General features: G+C 39.4%; 1 protein-coding gene across 5 annotated transcripts in view; it reads left to right on the top strand.

The window, feature by feature from the left end:
• Eya1 (EYA transcriptional coactivator and phosphatase 1) overlaps positions 1–22,061 on the top strand; it is a 140,954-nt gene that overhangs the window by 112,551 nt on the left and 6,342 nt on the right. For all 5 annotated transcript variants that reach the window (XM_013028424.1, XM_013028422.1, XM_013028423.1 and 2 more), the window contains 5 exons: positions 13,730–13,788; positions 13,910–14,070; positions 14,950–15,064; positions 15,160–15,281; positions 18,933–19,033. In XM_013028424.1, the coding sequence (XP_012883878.1) occupies positions 13,730–13,788; positions 13,910–14,070; positions 14,950–15,064; positions 15,160–15,281; positions 18,933–19,033 (558 nt within the window). The remainder of the gene's footprint in view (positions 1–13,729; positions 13,789–13,909; positions 14,071–14,949; positions 15,065–15,159; positions 15,282–18,932; positions 19,034–22,061) is intronic.

Below are 22,061 nucleotides of genomic sequence, written 5' to 3'. Positions count from 1 at the left end.
TCCACCCCATCTACTGGGATAGAACCTCTACTTTGTAAAGCTAGAGTATATTCCAATGCCTTCATAGGAAATTTGGTTTTCCTTTCCTTTTTCTTTTACATCTTAACCTCCCTCCTTCTCTCCTTTCTCCCTCCCTTCCTCCCTCCCTCTTTCTCTCTCATTCCTTCTTTATCCCTTTCTCCTTCCCTCTCTCTCACACTATCCTTCCTTTTCTATCTCCTTCCCTCCCTTCCTCTCCCCCACTCTCCCCCCCTCACCCCAATTGAATAGTGCAAGGGAGGCATATAACTCCAACTTCCCCCAAATGTGTTTAAGTTACAATCCCTGGAGCTTTCTCCCATTTCAGAATGGTTACAATGGAGCCTCTATCCAGACTCCATTCAGTATTACAACCTCACTCCTCAGGAAACACTGAGTAAATCCTGGATTTGCCTTGCCTCTGCTTGTGTGCTACTTGTTTCTAAGACAGGTGGCAAGCTGAGGAGCGGGAGAGGATGTTGCTTTTGAGCAGTGTTATCTTGTGAGATCTCTTGCCCTTTTGGAGATAATAGACTAAGAATTACCTTCTGTTATTTACTGTTTTGCCAGAAAGCTAAAGGGAACTTGACTAAGAGAGCACCCTCTATAGTTGTTGAGAACTATGGTTTTAAACAAGCATTCATGCAATCCTACTGGACTTGAAGATCAGATGTTTCTATTAAGCAAAACATGAAAAGTACATAACAAATATTAAGAAATGTATCATTGATAGTGTTAATCATATATGGCAAAACATGTAGAGGGTATTTTAAATAAAGAATATCCTTTTCCTTTCTAATGTACTAATTGAAATTTTACTTGAAAGCTGTATAGAAAATTATAGATTTTAGGTGGCCAGAGTGAATGACTCATATTTGCAATCATAAAGCTATTCAAATAATCTTAGCCAGTTGACCTCATAAATGGCTTTGCACTAGTTGATCAGAAATTTTTCCAAAATCCAAGGGAAAGGTTAAAATCTTTAAGTTGAAGTAACAAGTTGAATGAATTCTGTAAAAACAGTCTCTTGAGATGCTACAACCTAGTGCAGTTTGGAATGGGATATGCAAATAAGTAAAATAGCTCTGGGGTCTAGAACCATAACCAAAAATATGTGAGTAAAAGTGAAACTACCACTGATAAACTAGTAGGAGCCACCTAAGCTAGATGCAATAGACTTCAGAGAAGGCAAAACACATATACATTAAACAAGGCCAAGAGAACCAAGTGATTAAAAATATCAGTTAAGCAAAACACATGAAAGATAGCCTAAGAAGATAAGGGAACCTCATAAATTTGACTGTGCATTTTCACTGCAATAGTAACTCACCCATATATCAAGCATTACTTCCAATCCTTGACGTAGACTTTTGAGAACTAACACTATTGCCGCCTACTAAAACTAACAGTCCAAGTTGACTATAGTTAATTTTAGTTAACATTTTCCAAGAGACTGATGGAAACTGTCCCTCAGTCATTGCTTGACTAAAAGAAATATGAAACATACACTGAATGTTATTATATAGCAATATAAGGGTAGCATGAACAATCATTTGATAGACAATGGAATTTATTATGCAACATTGGGGGGGGGGAGTGGCCAGCATGTAGGTATCTGGTTTTATCGGATTTTTTTTTTTGCTTGTGTTTGAAATGCATTAGTTCCTGTGTCCCAGGAAGATTACTCCCTGTGTTGGACATTGTATTCCTTAGCAGATTGAAAATCTGCTTTTGAAAGATGGATCTGAATGCATTGTACAGGATTGGTTGAAAGAAGGGCTTTGCTTTGTAAGTTTTATAGTATCGTCCCTGGGAGAAAACCACACTGACAGTCACTAGTACCCTTTTCCACCCCCCAGCCCCATGACATGTTTTCAAAGCCTTAGCAGGATATACACTTAATATGTGATTAATGCCTAGAGTATAAATATATGTTTGTTCAGTCCTAATTAGATAAATGCATTGACTGAATGAGTAAAATAATTCAGACCATGGGTCCTATGCATTTTTAACAATAGTGCCACACACACAGCATACATCATATATAAGGTAATATTCATGCTATGTTAATAATACAGGCAATATTTCATTTTTCTCCATGACATATAATTTGAGTTCTAAGTGTTTCTTTTTTTATGGTGAAAATACTAGCTGTTTAATTCTTGAGAAGAGGGGGTTTTATAAAGTGGGGATGAGTATGAACAGAATTTTTTCCTTAGTTTTCCTTCTGGCAGCCAGTTCTGTAGCCTGTATTCACTCTAGTAAGTTGGAAACATCAGGGCTCCTTATGCTGGAGGTAAATGATCTAGTTGGAGTTCCATCCCAATGTAAAGTAGCTTAAATAATTTACCTTTACCTGAAGTCTTAAAAGAGAAAGTTCAGACAGATGGTTGCAGTGGTGATTTCATGCCCCGCCTCCCTCTCCACACACACACACACACACACACACACACACACACACACACACTTGGAAGAGAAAGGACACTGTGAGTGAGAGCTGTCCCTCCTCGGTCCTCCCCTTCCCTGGAGCTGACACGGAGAGGAGGTGATGATAGAACCTTTCCTGCTGTTGCTGAGGAAACTTTTTCTTTTTCTTTTCTCTTTTCTTTTTTTTTCTTCCTATTTCTTTCAAGTGCCTATGTCCGGTTCTGCATATTTTTCTTTCTGGAGTCAGTAATGATTAGATGTCAGACAAAATTGGCTTTAGAAAAAGTTTATTAACTAAGGATATGATTGGACCTGATTTGTTTGGACTTATACATTCTTTTATACAATATTAAATAATTCTGACTGTTATACTATTATCTCACCATATAAGTTAACTAATAGACAAATTGGGCCTTTTAAATGTTCATATACTAAATTCCACCCAACCTACCTCCCCACGTACAAAAAAGGAGGCCCATTATATGAAAATATTAAAGATTATAAAGGTTGATTTTATGAAAATATTTCTTTTAAAGTTTTATTGACAAATGGTTTGGGATTAAAGATAGATCAATCAATCTGTAGCTTGACATATTTGTACATGCCTTGAAATCTCAGCTCCCAGGAGGCCGAGGCAGGGAGTGACAAGTTCTAGGCCAGTCTAGGCTACACAGCAAGACACTGTCTCAAAAACTGAAACCAGTCCTGTGCCGTGGCTCATGTCAGTAATCCTAGCTACTTCAGCAGCTGAGATCTGAGACCATGGTTCAAAGCAAGCCCAGGCAGGGAAAGTCCATGAGAGAGAGAGAGACAGAGACAGAGACAGACAGACAGACAGACAAAGACAGAGAGAAGAGAGAAGAGAAAGGAGAGAGAGGAAAAAGAGAAAGAAAAGGAAGGAAGGAAGGAAGGAAGGAAGAAAGAAAGAAAAGAAAGAAAGAAAGGAAGAAAGGAAGGAAGGAAGAAAGGAAGGAAAAAAAGGAAGGAAGAAAAAAAGAAAGAAAGAAAAGAAGAGAAAGAAAGAGTGAAAGAAAGGAAAGAAAAGAAAGAAAGATAAAAAGAGAGAAAGCCAAAAGCAGAAGAATTGAGGAAATAAAATAAGGGACAGCACCAAGGTCCTAAATTCAAACCCCAATGCCACATAAACAAACAAACATTAAATGATCACAAAAATGAATTTTCACACCTGAAAGAATGATAAACCAATAGACCAAACTAAAAACACTGAAAACTTGCTCTAGGGAAAAAACCCACAAAAACATTTTCTTAAGATATGACCTATTAGCCAGGTATCAATGGCTCACACCTGTAATCCTAGCTACTCAGGAGGCTGAGCTGTGATGATCATGGTTCAAACCCAGCCTATGCAAGGAAGTCCATGAAACACTTATGTTCAATTAAACACCAAAAATACACAAATAAAGCTGTTGTTCAAGTGGTAGAGTACTAGCCTTGAGCAAAACTCAGGTATAGCACCTAGGGACTGGTACAGAAAAGAAAAATAGTAAGATGTGACCTATTTATATTTTAGCTTATAGTTCATTTTAAAAATCTAAACAAAGCTGGGCGCTGGTGGCTCACGCCTGTAATCCTAGCTACTCAGGAGGCTGAGATCTGAGGATCGCGGTTCAAAGCCAGCCCGGGCAGGAGAGACTGTGAGACTCCTATCTCCAATAAACCACCAGAAAACCGGAAGTGGCGCTGTAGCAAGTGGTAGAGCGCTCGCCTTGAGCTGAAGAGCTGAGGGACAGCGCCCAGGCCCAGAGTTCAAGCCCCATGACTGACCAAAAAAAAAAAAAAAAATCTAAACAAAATAGAAATTATTTATGCCTAAATCAAAATTTCTACCTAAACTTCATAGGCAAATTGGTCTGTGATTTGTTTTTTTCAAATGGAAATGAAGATTAAAAGAAATAGATAAATGGTCTCTCAGTTTGGAAACTTTTCCATGCTCTGGCAGCAAGTTTTCAATGAAAAGAATGATTTTTATGAGAAAGTGATTATTCACAGCAAGCTCAGAGCTGGTGTCACTATGAAAGATTCTTCTTTAGTAGATACTCTCAGCAGGAATAATAGATCTAAAAGAAAAGAAACAAGAGTTACAAAGAATGCCGATGGTTGCCAGTGAGCAATTATGTTTGTTGAACTGATGAGCAAGCCCATTGAAAACTGAGAAATCAGTTCAGCAGTAAATCAAAGGCTTATTTTCAAGAGTAGCTGTGAGTCTACACGAGAAAGACTAATATTTATTTATACTAGACATGTGCTGAGTTCTCTTGTTAATATTCTGAGTAATTACTTCATATACAAATTTAATCTTTTGTCTTTTATCATCATACTTTGAGTTACATGATATAATTTAAAATGCATACAGCACTTTAAAGATAAAATTCTATAATTTAATTTTACATATCATCAATCTCTAGCATTGCCCTATATTGTATCTAAAGATTTGCAGTCTCTCTAGTTCCTACCTAGGGAATAATACTGTTAAATAATACTGTTTCCTTATGACTGAATCATAAATGAAGCTGTGGTACAAAAATATCAGTGGTGGGAGCCAAGTATGCACTGGCATGCCCTCTCCTCTCATATGGATAATAAACAATAAAAGGTAAGGGTTAGAGGTATGGCTCAGTAGGGTGTGTGAGGTTCTTGGCCCAAGTTTATTTCTCAAGCACTCTCCCCAGCCACCAAATAAAAGTAATCTCTGCAAATCATGATATTAGGTATTATTCATTCAAAAGTCAATTCTAAATATTGCTATCATTAAACTAAGTGTAACCTATACCGTAACTATTAATCAAATTAACCCACTACCATTAAAAGAGACAGAGTTACTGAAGAAGTTTAAATAAGCCTACTTTATTTGGAGTATTTATTTTCAATTCTTTCTGGTTTTCTTTCAGTGAGACTGTTCAGCCCAAGGTTGAGAGTGTGAATAAAGACAAATATATTTAATTATTCAGTAAAGCAGGTATTCATGGCAAGAAAGGTTTTGCTCTAAGCAGAGTGGAAACCACCACATCGTATTTATTAACACTGTGCCTGCTAAAAAGGCATTATCTTCATGTGACTACTTTAGGATTCTGAAAGGCACAGGCTCAAGCAGTAGTATAATAACATCCTTTTTTTAAATAAAGTAACGCATTTTAACAGGAATTGATATCATTTTTAAAATATTAAAATTTTGACAAAAACATTTCCATTGTTTCTTTAGTAACTAGCAATCAATTTTCAATTCCTGGAAACATTTGCTTAACTCTCTTAATAACTTACCCCAATATATCCATGTATCTGCATACAGCTTAAACACTGTATCTTTTGCTTCAACATGCCATCTGTAGGCACTTTCAATATAAAGACATTTATGTCTAAATATTTTATGAAGTTTTGTATAAACAGGTTCAAAATGAAGTGGTTAGTCTGTTTGTAAAATTCTGCAATTCAAATCTTGGGTTTCTAATGCAAAATTTCTCTCTAACTTAAGACAATCTCTACGTGATACTGTACTATTAATGTATTACAAACACTTTTTTTTGTAGGAAACAAGAAAGTAGTGTGTGTCTCCACATGTTTCATCTTATTGACTCAAAACTAGATGTTGAAGTTCCTTTTTCAGTTTCTGAAATTTGAAAGTCTGTTTTCTTATCCCATTCCTTATATGGTTGTATCATCTTACCTTGTCAAAACAGATACGGATGTTAAAATATTGATTTTAAATATGTGTTGGTGCCAGTGGTATGCTGAGTGCATCGGCTGCATTAGGAATTTGCAGATATGTTTGTCCAGGTCTGTTTTGATTCCTTGGCTTGCTTTTCCCCCAAATTCTCAAACAGAACAAGGCAAATTTTGAAACTCCCTTTGTTCTTCATGGCTGTTGTTTAGCTGCAGGTAATAAGTCCCTTTTTCTCCTGCAAGTTAGCATTATGGTGGGAAAGTAGAGGGGAATTTGAATGTCACCAGTATACCTCAGACAGATGACAGGCCTGCCAATGAGTGCTAGCTTGGACAGACACATACCCTCCTTCTCCTCTTGGCTTTGTGGGGGATGGGGTAGAGAGTTCATGCTGGCAGAGTCTTTGACCTCAAAGCTCTATCCCACCTGCCTGACAGTGCCATGAGGGCTGGAGAATGCCTTTAGGTAGCAATTGGGATAATATACTTGTACAGCAACAAGTATAAATACTCAGAAACTCGTTGCACAGGCTCCTTGTTACAGAAATGCACAAGTGAAATCTTGGTTTCTGCAGAATGACCAACTTGTGGACAAAATTTCTTAACCAGAGGCTAGATCTGACATACCAAATCTAATTGTCAGTTAATTCAAAGCAGGGTTATTTATTTAGCTCTTTCCCATCCATGGATTTGTTTCCTGGTTCACCCTTTTCCCTCTTGTAAATTTTTGAATCTTAGATACAAGACAAGCAGGCCCTACATGCTGCTTATTTTACCTTATGTTTCCAAAGAAATTATCAAAAGATCTTGGGAGTCAGTTCTTAGCAAAGGCACAGTGGAAAATCATTCAAGTCTTATCACTCCAACACTGGTCACCTTTAACTCTGTCTGTTCAATTTCAACTTTCTATAGAATAAAGACACTATACGTAGATCCACAGGGAACCCTGCCCCCTGCCTTTTTCAATTTGAAGTACCACTGATCATCTAGCAAATATATACATACGTACATACATACATACATGTATACACTTTCAGACAACAGTTTGTCATCATACTTCTAGAACTACTACTTATATATGGATTTTCAGGTTCATGTTTAGAAAGGTGAGGAATCCTCAGCAAGCTGTAAAAGCTAGAGGTCTCAAGCAGGTCTCTACATTACTCAATAGGGAGTTAGAGGGTGACATTGTCCCCCAAAAGTACTCTTTACCTGACTTATATAACTGGAACCCCTCTGTACCCCTCACCTTTATAATAACAATAACAATTTAAAAAATAGGTAGGTAGAACCATGGATGTAATTGCCTAATAACAGATAAAAAGGGACAAAGAAACTAAGAATAATTTCCCCTTTTGCCTTGACCAACTCTAGCAGATCCCACAGGCCTGGGGAAGTCAGGACACAATGAAATTACTCTCCCTAGTGACTCTCTTCTTTCTTTCCTTATTCCTTTGTAAAGGGAAGGATTGAAACGATTAGTTGACACTTTGGTGTTAGTTTTCTCATGGTAGATTTGGAACATGGGCAGATACAGCCTGGATCCGCAGAATTGGGATTGGTAACTTAACTTGTCCAAAGACAAATTTGTAACTTTTCATATTGTTCCTTTTCATACCATGCAAACTGTCTCAAAAGCTTCACAGAGTCTCTGTTTATCCAGAGGCTTCAAGTTTTCTCCACGTTTGTGTGTCTAGGTTCATGTTCAGAGGGAAAAAGTTGCAATGGCTGGCAGCTTCGTCACTCTACTTGGCACAGATAATAAGACCCATTGTAACTGTCTTAATTCTTTTTCTTAATTTTCCTCAACTAGCTTGAATCATATGGTGTATTTTTACATAATTATGGTGCAAGTGAAAGGCTGGGGGAAAAGTACAAGCACTACAGTATCAAAGCAGAATAAATATTTGCAGAAAAATTCTGCCATAACTTAATATTTTGCATATGAGCCCCTGTACAAAATCTGAGTTGTTCCTGGGGCTTGATCCAAAGGAACAAAAGTCTATGGCCCACCCCTAGAAGGCCAGAGATGATGATGGATCAGAAAAAGGTCAGTTTGAGTTCTGATGCCAAGAAAAATGACAGAAGGGACCAAAAAGGCAGAAAAACAGTACAGCCAGAGTCATAAAAGCGAATGTGCAGTTACCATGAGATCTTACTCCTTGTGGCTCTCTGCCCACCCGCTGCACCCGGGCTGTATTGGGCTGCCTCATATGTTGGCAGTGCTCCCTAGCCATCCATGGGAGCCGTTTATAATCCGGCCCTGTGAGTGCTTCACTGTCTCTGAGCTGAAGGCCAGTAGGAACTGAAACTTGCTTATTTTCTTTGTTTTTCTCTGGAACACACAGGCCATGGCATAGAAAGGAAAGCTAGGCAAAGGTAAACACTGGCCGTTTGCTTTGTGGTATTTGTCTGAAAGATGATGGCAGCAGCCTGTCATGTTAGAGCACAGGGTTGCAAGGTAGTATTGGTGGGCCCAACGCCACACCTCAGAGGGTGGTCATCGGCCCTCAGTCACCTCTGCCTGCCATGTCTGAGACCTCATCTAGACTGTTGAGCTTCAAACCTCCCACTTAGGATGCACTGGCTCACTGTGACTTTCCAAAAGCCATGCTCTCATCACCTCCAATCACACTCTCTCTGCACCTCCATCATGGCCAAGACCTGGTGACCACAGTGGCAGTTCTTCAGGATGAAGTCTCTCTGAAGTGCCAATCTCTTCAGAGTGATGACAGGATGGGTTGGGGTTTGCACTGGAGGATGGATGCCACGCATCCATGCTCCATTTGGGGAATGGGGGGGGGACACTTTCACAAACCCTAAGCACAGAAAAAGTAGGCTGCGGTCCTCCAAGCTACAAACAGCCAGGAAGTCCTTTCTTTGGTCACGACCAACATTAGAGAAAATGCTATTGTGACCTTGGCAGAACCTGGAGTCTAGGAGTTCCATGTGTCAGTCTGGCCACTTACATTTTTTTATATGCCAAATAAAGAGCCATGGCAATGGGCAGAGAAAGGAGGTTTAGTATCTAGCTCAAGCAAGGCTACTGAAAGAAGGCTCTGCAGTTCACCTTCAGCCATCTTTGGGAAACATATCTGAATGTTAGGTTTAAATTTAAGGAGAAATAGGGCCCAGGACAGAGATATACATAAAGAGTCGCAGTGGCCTGCTCTGCTCATTATTTCAGTTCTGGTTCTCCAAGTCCTGAAGAAGTTGTTATTCTGTCAGCACTTGAGAGGAGCAATCTTGTTCCCATGTGATGATTTTCCCTGCTCCAAGGGAAAGCCTGGCAGTTGTAGGTAATTGTTCTCTTTGGTGAGGATCTGCCCTGCCAGGCTGTTATTTCTTAGAGGTAGTCTCCATCCCTGGTCATAAAGATGCTATCAATCAGTCCTGTCTTTCCTGGAACCCAAGGGGATTACAAAGTGATTTTTAGAAAGAATGACTTAGAGCAAAGGCAAATATAAAATGGAGGCAGAGGTGCCAGGCTATTCTCATGCCTTTAGTTAATTGTGAGTTCAAGGAAACAGTCAGTGCTTTCTGGAAACCAATTGCAGTTCCTGTTAACAAATATACTTTCCATAGATGGAAAGCAGGGTTATCTCTAGGGTGAGAACATTGGCCTTTGGAGGTTTGAGTACTTAGCTTTCTTGTGAGGAATACTTTTAGGTTTCTTGTGAGAAGTTCCCATCTGAATGTTCAGCCTGTTGGCCTGAGGACACCTGTGAGTAAAGTTTAAATAATAGTTGTATTTTCTCACAGAGGCCTTGTGATGTTTTCCTCCTGTGGTCACTGATACTTGATGTTTTTTTTCCCCTTTAAGACTGGAGACCTTGAAGAATTTTCCATTTTAAGCTAGCATGCTGATCAAAGCTCCCATCCAGTACCCTACCAGTCCCTACCTTTTCCCCCAAGGAGATCTCAGGCCAGACACCCAGAGTAGATGTCCTTTGGGCACCCCAACACCCTGTGATGCAGATTAATATGTAAAGCATGCTGGCTTGGCAAAGGCCCTAGAAATGTAAACACTGTCCCAAGACTTGGATTTGTGAATTATTTCAACTCCTTAAAGCCCCATAGCATACTTTTGGAAACTTAATTTCAAAAGTGCTCTTTCAGCACTTTCAATCTGGTTTTGGAATAAGAACATATTTTCCCATGGAATTCTGTTTTGCTCTCTGTGTTGTAAGCATGTAACTAGGGATTTTTTTTTTAGAAGAATAGTTTGACACCTCAAAAACAACATGGTGTTTGTCTTTTGCATCTGTAGAATCTTCCAGTGTGTTCACATTCTGTTGCTGGCTTCAAGATCCCTTTCTGTTTAAAACCAAGAGCTCTAAGTGCAGCCCTGTTCTCCCTCCATTGTCTAATTGTGTGAGTTTACAGTAAATTTAGAGACTAAAAATGACCAAGTATAGATGGCAAAAATGAAAACCTAAAATTAAGCTTAAGAGAAGACAAACAAAAAGCTAGATGATTTCTAAAAAGCCAAAGGAGAAAAGTTCACCATCCTGGAAGGCTCTGAGTTCCAGGATAGCTGAATAAGGGCAAGATTTCAAATTTGAGAGTACACAAACCTAGGACAAGTTAATATCTGTGGCTCCACTGTGAAATAGTACAATGTTCTAATACTTGCCATCTTTGGGGAAATTATTAATTAATATTAATTATTTGTATGTGCATGCACGAGGATCAAACCCAAGATTTCCTCATGATAAGAAAAGATACCTTCTAGCCCTAGGGATTAAGTATTATTAAATTATCTTTAAGTAGTTATACAAAGGTGTTGCAATTCAGCACACGGCATCTTGATCAGTGTCATTCCTTCCAGTATTCTCCCCCATCTCTCCCAACACCACCCACACCCTCAAGTTTCCTAGCTCCATTTTCATATATGTACATTGAATATTATGATTATTAAATTTTTGTAGGTAATCAAGAGAATGATACTACAGTTTCTCCATAAATTATTGAGGAAACTTAAAAAGCTTAAGAACTTACGCTATTCATTGAGGCTCCCAGAAAGACTTAAAGCATGTGTTCTGTAGATCTGAAGTTAGTACGGTAGTACATTTTTCTGCTGTTCATTAAATACAGTGAGCAACAATTCCAACAGCATATTGACATAGTCATTTTTCATGCTTAAAGGTGCTAATTAGGCCTTTTCAAGAGTGTTCTTGACTTTTGAGTCATCCTTCATGAAATTCATTCTGTAATGAATTCTCATGATAAAGAATGAGGATTTCTTTGTGGCCTTTACACCAAACTCTGCTTTAATCAAATCATGGTTGACTGAATTTACTCTTTGCAAGTAACACTTTGAAGCTGTTGACAATTATAACTAACCCAAATATTGACCAGTTTTTCTAATGAGGTCTGGGAACAGTAAGTTTTAAAAAAAAGCTAGCAGAAGAAAATGTGTGGAGAAGAAGAGCAACTATGGAATCTTTAACCTAACTGTTCCTCAAGATAGGGACTTCTGTTAGTGAAGATTTACAACTGAACTAGTTTAAGAAAAGAGTCCTACTTCTTTTTCCAAACAATTCTTCCCACCCTTAATGTCAACCAGGAATTCCAGGTCAGTTTTCAGTTCTTGAATTAAATTCTTTCTTTTTTTCCCTCTGTTCCCTGACTTCCTCCTCCCTTCTGTTCTTTCTCAAGAGAAAATTTCTCCTTCCTTCCTTCCTTATTTCCTTCCTTCCTTCCTTCCTACCTTCTCTCCCTCCTTCCTTCCTTCCTCTTTCTTACTTTTCTTTCTCCCTTTCTTTATTTTTATTTTTTCCAGAACCCACATTGCTTGGTGGGGGGAGGGGAGGAAAGGTTACCAACAGCATAACAATTACTCTTCTGGGTAAAGATCAGAAGTTTTGTCTCCTGATTTAGTAACTCTCTAAACCTGGAGTAAGTAGGTTGTTGAAAATGCAACTATCATACCTCTCCTAAAATAAGATTAAATTGTTAACTCTACGAAGTTCCCCACTGTGTTTTCCAAGAATGACCTGTTTTACAAATGTTAAATTCACAGTCAGCATGTGAGGGCTGCTAGCCAGGCTTTTTCTTTTTTCTTATCTGGGGTTATAGACCTCTAGAGAGCCTGGGAGGGTTACAAGGTCAAAGTCTTTTCCTCCCTGGAACTTGCTGCTTGCTGGGAGAGGGCTGCCTGGAAAATAGATGCTTTGGAGAAGAGGTTGGGGGGTCACAATTTTAATTCTGTTAAGGAACAGCTGGTTTGAGTTTCTTCTACTTCTATCTCCTGCTCCCTTCCTCACAAATCCATGGAGAGAGAAGAATTTGTTGAGAAGGAGTCAGCAACATAGAAACACACCTCCTGTTACTGTGGTCTTTTACATATATGATCTTTGTTAGCAATCTGAACATCAAGCACTAGAGAGAGAGGCTAGAGTTAACAAAATTAACTTGAACTGAAGCATGACCAGAGCCTTAGTCAAGATGAACTTTTTGAAAGACAGGATATGTGCCTGGAAATTTCTTTCATGAATATTTTTAACTAAAACTTTAATGAGAATAAGTATAAGATAAATGTAAAGGAAGGGACATGACAAATCAGAAGGGTATGGGTTACTCGTTTCTGGACTAGACACCTTAGCTGGTTCCAAACTAGCATGTCTTCATTTATCTGGCCGAAGTTATTGAGCACATTCTCTTTCTGGAAGCTTACCAGGAGTGGAGGTAGAAGCAGTAACATGTGCCCTGCTCCTATGCAGGCAGGTGCGCAAACATTCCCTCAGCCCAGGAGAGCTGTAAGCCCCCTCACCCCTCATGCCCCTGTGACAACCAGCTGGTCTAAACATTTCGTGTGCTGTTTAGGATTTAAAACTCAAGTCGGGTCAAAATAACATTATGCTACAATAAACTAATAAATCTAACACTTGGAATGAATAGGTAACAGCACGTTAATTTTTTTTTAAAAAAAGTAAAAAATACTACGTATATGGTTACTTATTTTTATTTAGAGTTTGAAGTCTCCTGCTTCTGTCTCTCTCTTTCTCTCTCTCTCTCTCACTGTCACACACACACACACACACATACACACAGATGTACACGCACACGCACAAAGAATAAAACTCTCATCTCTCAAATAAATGGCAAACCAGTAACAGATTTTCTGTCTGGGCTCCTCAGCACACTGGCCTGGGGCTGTGTTGGTGTGTGGCTCAGCAGCAATCAGAGGTCATAATTTCATTGGCAGTTAGCATCAGGTTTAATTTTTCTAGCATGTTACATTTACCAAGATGTCTGGTTCCAGTTATGCTTAGGCACTCACTGAATCAGCTCAGAGCAGCATGATGTCTTAGGGTACCTGAGGTTTATGGAACACATATGCTAATTGTTTTCAACCACTTTCCTTTCTAAACACAAAAATGTGTTTTCTGAAGTTGAATAACAGTAGTCCTTGATGACATTGCTTTGTTTCCTTGAGAAGACCCTAAGTAGGTAAAAATGTCAATTTCACAAGACTGCCACCTACTGATTGACATTATTGAAAAACACTACAATTAAGGTGCTTTAAAAATAACTTGGTTTTAAAATAATAAAACATAGGTGTTTCTTCAAAATTAACATTTATCATTTTAATTTCTTTTAGGAATGTGACCAAGTTCATATAGATGATGTTTCTTCAGATGACAATGGACAAGATCTAAGGTGGGTACCCTTAGCCCTTAGCTGCCCAACCGATGCTCTCCCCAGACTCAGCTGAATTGCTTGACTGATCCAGATGAGTTTTCTGTTCCGTTAACTGTGGGCTTTTCTTGCATCTAAATAGCACATATAACTTTGGAACCGACGGCTTTCCTGCTGCAGCCACCAGTGCTAATTTATGTCTGGCAACTGGGGTCCGGGGTGGCGTGGACTGGATGAGAAAGCTGGCTTTCCGCTATAGACGAGTAAAAGAGATCTACAACAACTACAAGAACAATGTGGGAGGCAAGTGACTGCACCTGACACCCTAGTGGCATAGTGAAGATAATCCACTCTCTTTGGGGTTACTCCGGTTTGGCTTGAAGAGCTTTTTGAGTCCAGTTTCATCTAACTAGTAGTTGTTTTGCTGTGATTTAGTGACAGGAATAGTCGACTAGAGTCAGCTGCTTTGTCTGGTTACTTAGTGGTGTGACCTGGGGCAAGTTCCTTGACCTCTCTGACATTCATTCCATCCAACAAAATGAGCTGGCCAACCACTGCCCAAATCACAAGTTAAGCCAGTATATTCCTTCTGCTGAGTAGATGTTGGGCTTTCCATTGTGGTTCATAGTGGTCAGAAGGGCTTTAGCAGAAATAGGAATGTGTTTGAATTAGTGATGACAAGTGTAGGGAGGAGATGAGCCTCTGGCCTGACTGGAGCCAGATGCCCAAATAAAGCTATGGTGGAGACCTGTGCTTTCCTCTGGGCAGGACTTTTATTAGGTCACTAGGAGGGGGCAGAGTGGCCACCAGTAGATCTAGGTTTGTATCCAACCAGTTTAGAACTTCCACAGGGGAGGGGCAATATCTTCCTGTAAAATTAGCAAAAGTTCCAAGACTTGCTGTCCCTGCCAGGCCAAAGTCACCCTCCCACCCTGTAGCCAGAGCTAGAAGCAGGGGAGAGAGCAGGGTCACCCCCAAAAAGAGATGCCTCCTGTCGCCAGAAGGGAGGTTAGGTATGTCAGGTCACAAGATGTTCTCAATGGCACACACATATGCAACCGATTGGTCTAGGTGAACACCGACTGTGTGTACTGCGTAGTCAAGGGTGCCTTGGTAGTTTTCCTAAACCTTTCTCCTTAATAGAGTTCGGTAAGGTGGTTCATCTGTGCTTTCAATCCTCAGGTCTGCTGGGCCCAGCTAAGAGGGAAGCCTGGCTTCAGCTGAGAGCTGAGATTGAAGCGCTGACCGACTCCTGGCTGACCCTGGCCCTGAAAGCCCTCTCCCTCATTCACTCCCGGTGAGGCCTTTGCTAGGACAGAGGTGTTGCTTGTCTGTGTTTGTTTTGGAGATTTATTTTTCAACAGTCTTTGCTGCTTCTTTCTGTTCTCACAGGACGAACTGTGTGAATATTTTAGTAACTACTACTCAGCTTATCCCAGCCTTGGCGAAAGTCCTGTTATATGGATTAGGAGTTGTATTTCCAATAGAAAATATTTACAGTGCAACGAAAATAGGTGAGCTGTGCTGATTTTTTTAATCACTAAATGTATGTCCTTCAAGTTAGTAACAATGAAAGGTAGTCAAAGCACGTTTTTTTCTTTCAGAAATTCAAGAGGTCAAAAACGGAATAGCGATTTTATTTTCAAAATTGGCTTTAGACAACAAGGGAAAGAAAAAGGATCATTCATGTTGTTAAAGTTATGAAATTTTACTTTTCTGGCTAACCTTAAGATCTGTGATCTTTAGCTGTAATTTAACATCAATTCGGACTATCTTTTATTCTTTTTTTTCGACTATCAGCCAAAATATGTTGTAAGTAAAACAAATAGCAATATTAGCTAGTAATATTAATATTAAACTATGCAAAGTAGGAAAGAGAAAACAAACCGTTTCTTCTGCTATTACTAAAAATGGGTTTTTGTTGTTTTGATTCATATGTACAAATAACTAAATTCTCATGATAAAAACAAAAGTTAAACTCCTTGCAAGAAGAAACACAGTTAAGGGGGGAAAGCCTAATGTGAAATTTACATAGAGTTTAAGTTAATAAAGAATAAAGAATGGCATGGTGGCACATACCTGCCATTCCAACCATGTGGGATGCAGAGGTAAGAAGATTGTGGTTCCAGGCCAATGTGGGCAAAATTATCAAGAAACCCTAATCTGGGGGGCAGGAGGCATGGCTCAAGTGCATGAGGACCTGAGTTAAAGCTCCAGTACCACTGGGGGGAAATAGTAAAAGTAAAAGCTATGTGCAACAGCCAAGAAATCATTTGCTCACAGGCATTGGGAGGCAGGCATGAGTGAATGTGAAAGCAAGGAGACGAAATGACATTTGAGCTGCATATATAGAAGGCTAAATAAGAATTTACCAGGCAGATGTGCTAATGGGATTAATGGACAGAAAAATAAAAAGAACTTCCCTGCTAAGGAACTTGCATGTGGTCCTAAGCCGTTGGTGTGCAATACTCATGAAAAGCCAAAGTTGGAAGGGTAGACTTAGGTGTTGTCATCTACTCACCTACAAAAAATGAATGGGATATTCATAAGTCCAGGGAAGGAGAAGGAACCCTAGAAGATGGGACACAGCTGGTTTTTCTTTCTCAAAAGAAAAAGAGGCAAAAATGGAGTTCTTTTTTTTATTGTGAAAATACTGTACAGAGGGGTTACAATTACATGGGCAAGATAATGAGTACATTTCTTATCAAGCATTGTAGCCTCCTCCTTTGTTTCCCCTTCCCATCCAAAAATGGAATTCTTATAGTTCTATTGTCTATATTGCTATACTTCTCCTTGAGTATTTACTAAATGATCACAAACAATTGTGCATGCACTTATGTATGTATGACTTTACCACCAGACTTTAATATTCTTGAGGATCGGGTGTGTCTCATTTACTCATCACAATGACAATAACACCAGCACTTTTTTACCTAGTTAAACCCTGGTTTGGAATAAAAAAGATATAGATGCAAAGAAACAGTGGTATTTAAAAAGTCTCACACAGGAGTTTCTTTTGGGCACCTGGGTTAGTAGTGGTGTGATCAATTGATGGAAAAGTGAGGTTTGGTCATATGGTGCTACTGTTTGAAGAGCCCATTGGCATACAGGGACGCTCTCACACTGAAAATACCTCTTCCTGGTATTGTCAGATGACTCTAGGCTTCCTAAGAAAAGCCAAGGCAGAATGCTGAAATATACAAAGAGGGTAATATACCAAGTAGAAAAAGTTGCCCATTATAATCAGAAATGTGATATGCTCTCCTGTTTCATAGTCTAGCAGCCAGTTTACATTAAGTCAAGTGTTAATCCTATTTTCATCTATATTACTAAAAGAGGTATCAGCACAAGAAAGTTCCAGAGAAGGGTATGTTACAGAACTGGAGCCCTTTGTCTCCTGGGAATAAAATACAAATCATGTATTAGGAGCTTGTGCATTGAAGTTTAATCTTAAATTGTATCATAATAAAACGTTGTAATTGCAATCCAGTAAACACTGGATAGTTTTTTAATTTAATTTTATTGTAAAGATGCTGAGCACTGCATATTTTTAAGTGAGTATTTTGTTTGACATATGAGGCTTTCATTTCTTTGAGTATAAAATAAAACTTAGAATGAGAAAATATGTGGTGGCAAAAAATTGCATAAATTCTTCTACATTTTTAATAAGAAAAGAAGAGCTCAAAGCACCAGTGGCTATTGCCAATGTGCCATCTAATGAAATATATGTGGAGACAGTTAAAACTCCAGGAATTTTCATTGTAGGCAAAATGCTAGTGTCATAGAGGAGCCCATTACTACCTCATTTTGCACAGCTGTGTTGCTCTTTCAGTCAAACTGGATTCATCAAAGGGAATACTTTGTATAAAAACTTCTAACTAACTTCTAAAAGCCAGCTATATTTACTGTGAAAAATCTCCACATGACCAGAGATTCACAATGAAGCCTGTAGATAGTACATAGGAAAGCATATTTAGGATTTTGTTTGTCCACCTAACAGACTTCACGTTTAACCTCCAGTTTAAATTCTATTTCTCCACAAGAAAGAGGGGAAAGTTTCAGGCATATGTGGAGTTTTCACTGCACTTTATATTTCATACTTTTATATTCCACTGCACTGGTGTCTCTTAAAGTGATTCAATATTTCACAATTTAGTGGGCAACTACAGCAGCATTGAAATTGCATCCTTTGAATAAGGCCGGCTCTATTTCATCTCTATCAGATGCAAATGAGAGATTTTAGTGCAAAACACAAATATAAAGCAGACATTTGTTTAAGCAAACAAGCAATTTGTTCATGTGTATATCTGATCCTTATTTGAAAGAGGTGCAGGCCCTTGCTCAGCCATTCACATTTGAAAAGTAGAAACTGTCCCATTGTCCAGTAAAATGACCTTATTGGCAACCCAGACTTGGAACACCAGTTTGTCCATCAGAGGAAACAAAGCATGCATTTGCTGCAGGGTTGTGCTGACAGCCCTGGCCTAGCTGAGCTGCTGCAGGAGTCCAAATAAGTCCCTCCATGGGAAAGATAATAGACAGATAAAGGTGTTGTATTACCTTTAGCCCAGTTCTCCTCTAGAAAAGCCTTTATTTAACCTGAGATGCAGACATGAGGTCTTCCTGTAATACCCCAAATTACCTGACATTCATTTCAGGAGTTTTATGAGAATATTGCAAAGTAAACATTTTAGGCTTTGCAGATCTTTCAAGCTATAAATAAAGGGATATACTAGTTCCAATGTTTTACCTTGCTATATCAGAAATCAAGCCCAGCTATGTTGTTTTTTATCCTTCTCAGTAGTTTTTGGATCAGTTATTATTTTCAGAGTTTGATATATTATGAAACTGTTTGTTTGTAAAACATGTGGAAAGTTTCCAGAATTACATGCCTTTTAGTCTCAGCTTGGAGAATAATAATAAAAGTTTTACTGCAAATTGTGGTCTTTAAACTATGAAGAGATAGATGAAATATTGCTAATTAATTCACAGTTTTTTAGTGTATGGTACCATTTCTCATTTAATTGAGTGACAGAGCACTCCTAGTTGTTTTAGATGAACAGAGTTAAATCGGAAGCATGAACAAAGCACTGAGTATAAGAAGGCCCAGTTCTGTCTCACTGAGTTAAACTTAACGTTTCCTACAATTTATTTTTGTTCATTAGGAAAGGAAAGCTGTTTTGAGAGGATAATTCAAAGATTTGGAAGAAAAGTGGTATATGTTGTGATAGGAGATGGTGTAGAAGAAGAACAAGGAGCAAAAAAGGTGAGTCCCTAGCTGGTGCACCTTGTTCTATTCCTTGTCCTCAACCTTCTCCTGACTGAGTCATCTCACAAGGTTCACTTCTTGGCAAAATGGCAGTGTCTACAGAACCAGAAGTATGATAGAAGGGCAGAATGAAGGAGCCTACTGAAGTGTTTTACACAAGCTTAAAGGTCTTCATAAAATGTAGACTTTGAGGACAGTAGGGAAAGCTTAGTGGCGTAGTCATCATCCAGAATAGAGATGACGTACATGCTGTCCTCAGGCCAGCGTACCTCTTCTTACCCAGGTCAGACACTGCCAGGAGGTTTTGAAGTATCACTTCAGAAAGCCTCTGGAAGGTGGTCTGAGCTGCCTTGCAAGATGAAAATGGCTGCCTGCCCTGGAGGTCTTGATGCTTTCGTTCTATCATAAAGTCAGTGCCTCCCTGCCTCCGTCACTCAGGGTTTTTGGAAGGGAGTGGGCCTAACTCGCCATTTGTTCATTACATTTCATTGCATTCCTTTGAATCTCTGTAGGTGTAATTCCATCATTTTCCTTAGCAGAGCCATCTCATCCCCTTCTTTAGCTTCACACTCAGGGTCTTCACAGTCTGGTTACAACCTACAGGTCTGATCTTTCTACCCCCTCCACCAAACCCTGCAGTGCAATTCATATGCTGACTTCTGTTTTAGTCCATGTACCATTACTGTAACAAAATACTTGAGACAAGGCAATTCATAAAGAATACACATTTATTTGGCACATAGTTCCAGAAAGCCAAGAGCATAGTATCAGCATCTGATGAAAGGTTGATGTTTTACATCATATAGTGGAAGGCATAACTTGTCCAGAGAGAGAAGGTAGGTTGCCTCAGGCCTTCCTCTCCCTAAAAGCCACTGATGCCCTGGTAAGAACCTTGCCCTCTGGACTTCAGCAGGCAATTCAGTTTCCCACTCATGACCTTTAGGAGATGTACCTAAATCTTCATTTTCCTTTGTCCAGCATTTTTCTCCCTGCTGTTTACTTTCCCTGGGATAACCTTTTCCCTACTGCCTTTCTCTCTGTCCTCATTTGCTAAAACCCAGTTCACACAGGACATAACCCTACAACCTTGTACATGTTCTCTGCTTTTTCAGCTCAGTAAGGCTCACTGGTAGTTTAACTGGAGAAGCTCTAATGGCAAATAACTTGGATTCTTCATCCTGCCGAGGTTCAATTTATGGCTTTACTGCCTATCTGTTTTTCTTGTCCATAAATGGCAATAATAATAGTGCCTAACTCTCTGGCCTAAGTCATGTTTTAGATTCATTTAGGGTATGTAGCCCTCATAAAACAGCCTAATATATGTAAGTCAGCAACAAATGGTACTCATTATTATTTGTATGTCTGTTCCAGCAGCTAATTCTAAGCTTCAGAGGTAGAGACTTTTATTGCTTAGTTTGTTGTCTGTAAACTGTCTTCATTTTTTATGCAACTTTCTAAATTGTTACTTCAGTGATCTATAAGTATGAGATTAACTAATAGCATAATTTCTCTTCCTCTTTGCCTCACACATTCATGGAAGTCCTTGTATGTTTCCACAAAGAATACAATTAAGTTCTTCTGGGGTATCCCAATGTTAACTAGAAATGGCAGATTTCTAGTATTTCAGGATCACCAAAAGCAGCACTGAGCATCAAGCATGGCATGTAGTCAGATTGTTTAGTCTCTGGTAATACCTTGACTCACCTTCAGATTCCAGAGGAGCAGAGACATTGATATAATTTTGTTGGCGATCTGATTGATGATGTCAGTGATGCCCTAGATACAGTGTGTGCCTAGGATCACAAACCTTCTGAGTGTGTTTGGCATTCATGGAACCCCTTCACCACTAGATCCTGCCCCCGCCCAAATATTCCTCTTGTCTGCTAGTGCTTGACACACTTCTGTGGAAGTATTAGTCCTGACCTTCCCACTTCACTAGTGAACATGACTTTCATTGGGTTACATCTGTTAGCCCGTGGGGAAAGATTTTATGAAGATAGCCCAGCCTGAGCAAAAATTCCCAAAACTCAATCCTGGAGATTTAAAGAGAATATTTGATGGAAATCCAGATGCAAGTTGTCTTCCTGGGAAAGTCACTGGAATCCCCAAGTCATGTCTAGTCAGGCCCTCCTGGTGACCAGAAGAGGCCTGGAACACATTTGCACCTCTGAGCAATGTGGAGTTGAAGAGTAATATTTCATGCTAGTATGGACTGGGGCCAGAGTGTGAATCTGCCTGCCAGGCTGGTCTTCTTCCTTTGGTGTTCACCAGAAGTTTAATTTCAGGAGAAACTTGTCATAGTGTGGCTTTGTAGTTTGTGGTAGGTAGAGGAAGACTATGAAGGTAGTCACTTTAGCTGCAAGGAACATGCTGAGAGCTTGTGAGGCCTATCAAGGTTTCTTTTCTTTTTTTTTGGGGGGGGGGTCCGGTCGTGGGGCCTGAACTCTGGGCCTGGGTGCTGTCCCTCAGCTCTTCAGCTCAAGGCTAGCGCTCTACCACTTGAGCTACAGCGCCACTTCTGGCTTTTTTCTTTTTGCTTATGTGGTGCTGAGGAATCGAACCCAGGGCCTCAGGCATGCAAGGCAAGCGCTCTACCACTGAGCCACCTTCCCAGCCCCCATCAAGGTTTCTGTGCCATCCTTTCCTAAACTTTATGAAGAAATGTGGTCTTAGAAGTTAGTCTTTGCTGGACTGCATAAATCATGGAAAACAAAGGATTTGTGTGTCTGATATGAGAATTAGAGGTAGCAGGAATAGCATATTTGCTCTTTGAATAGAAGTTAAAAGTACAACCACTATTTATCTTTGAACATGCTATTCTTTTTTCTTTTTTAACATGGGGCATACCAAAAAGAAATTAGGCAGCTACTTACAAAGAGCATACTCTTTCATTTTTTTTTTAACTATGCATGAATCCTCCTAGCTTTCAAATTTGATTCCATGGATGACTGGATGTGGTAAACATACACGAACATTTGATGTCAGCAAGTTCTTTGCACCTTGAAACCTGCCTCTGTGTGTGTAA

Source organism: Dipodomys ordii, unplaced genomic scaffold (genome assembly GCF_000151885.1).
Source record: "Dipodomys ordii isolate 6190 unplaced genomic scaffold, Dord_2.0 Scaffold109, whole genome shotgun sequence".
Taxonomy (NCBI): Eukaryota; Metazoa; Chordata; class Mammalia; order Rodentia; family Heteromyidae; genus Dipodomys; species Dipodomys ordii.
The sequence above is the reverse complement of the archived record's forward strand: the minus strand, read 5'-3'. Positions and strand labels throughout refer to the sequence as shown.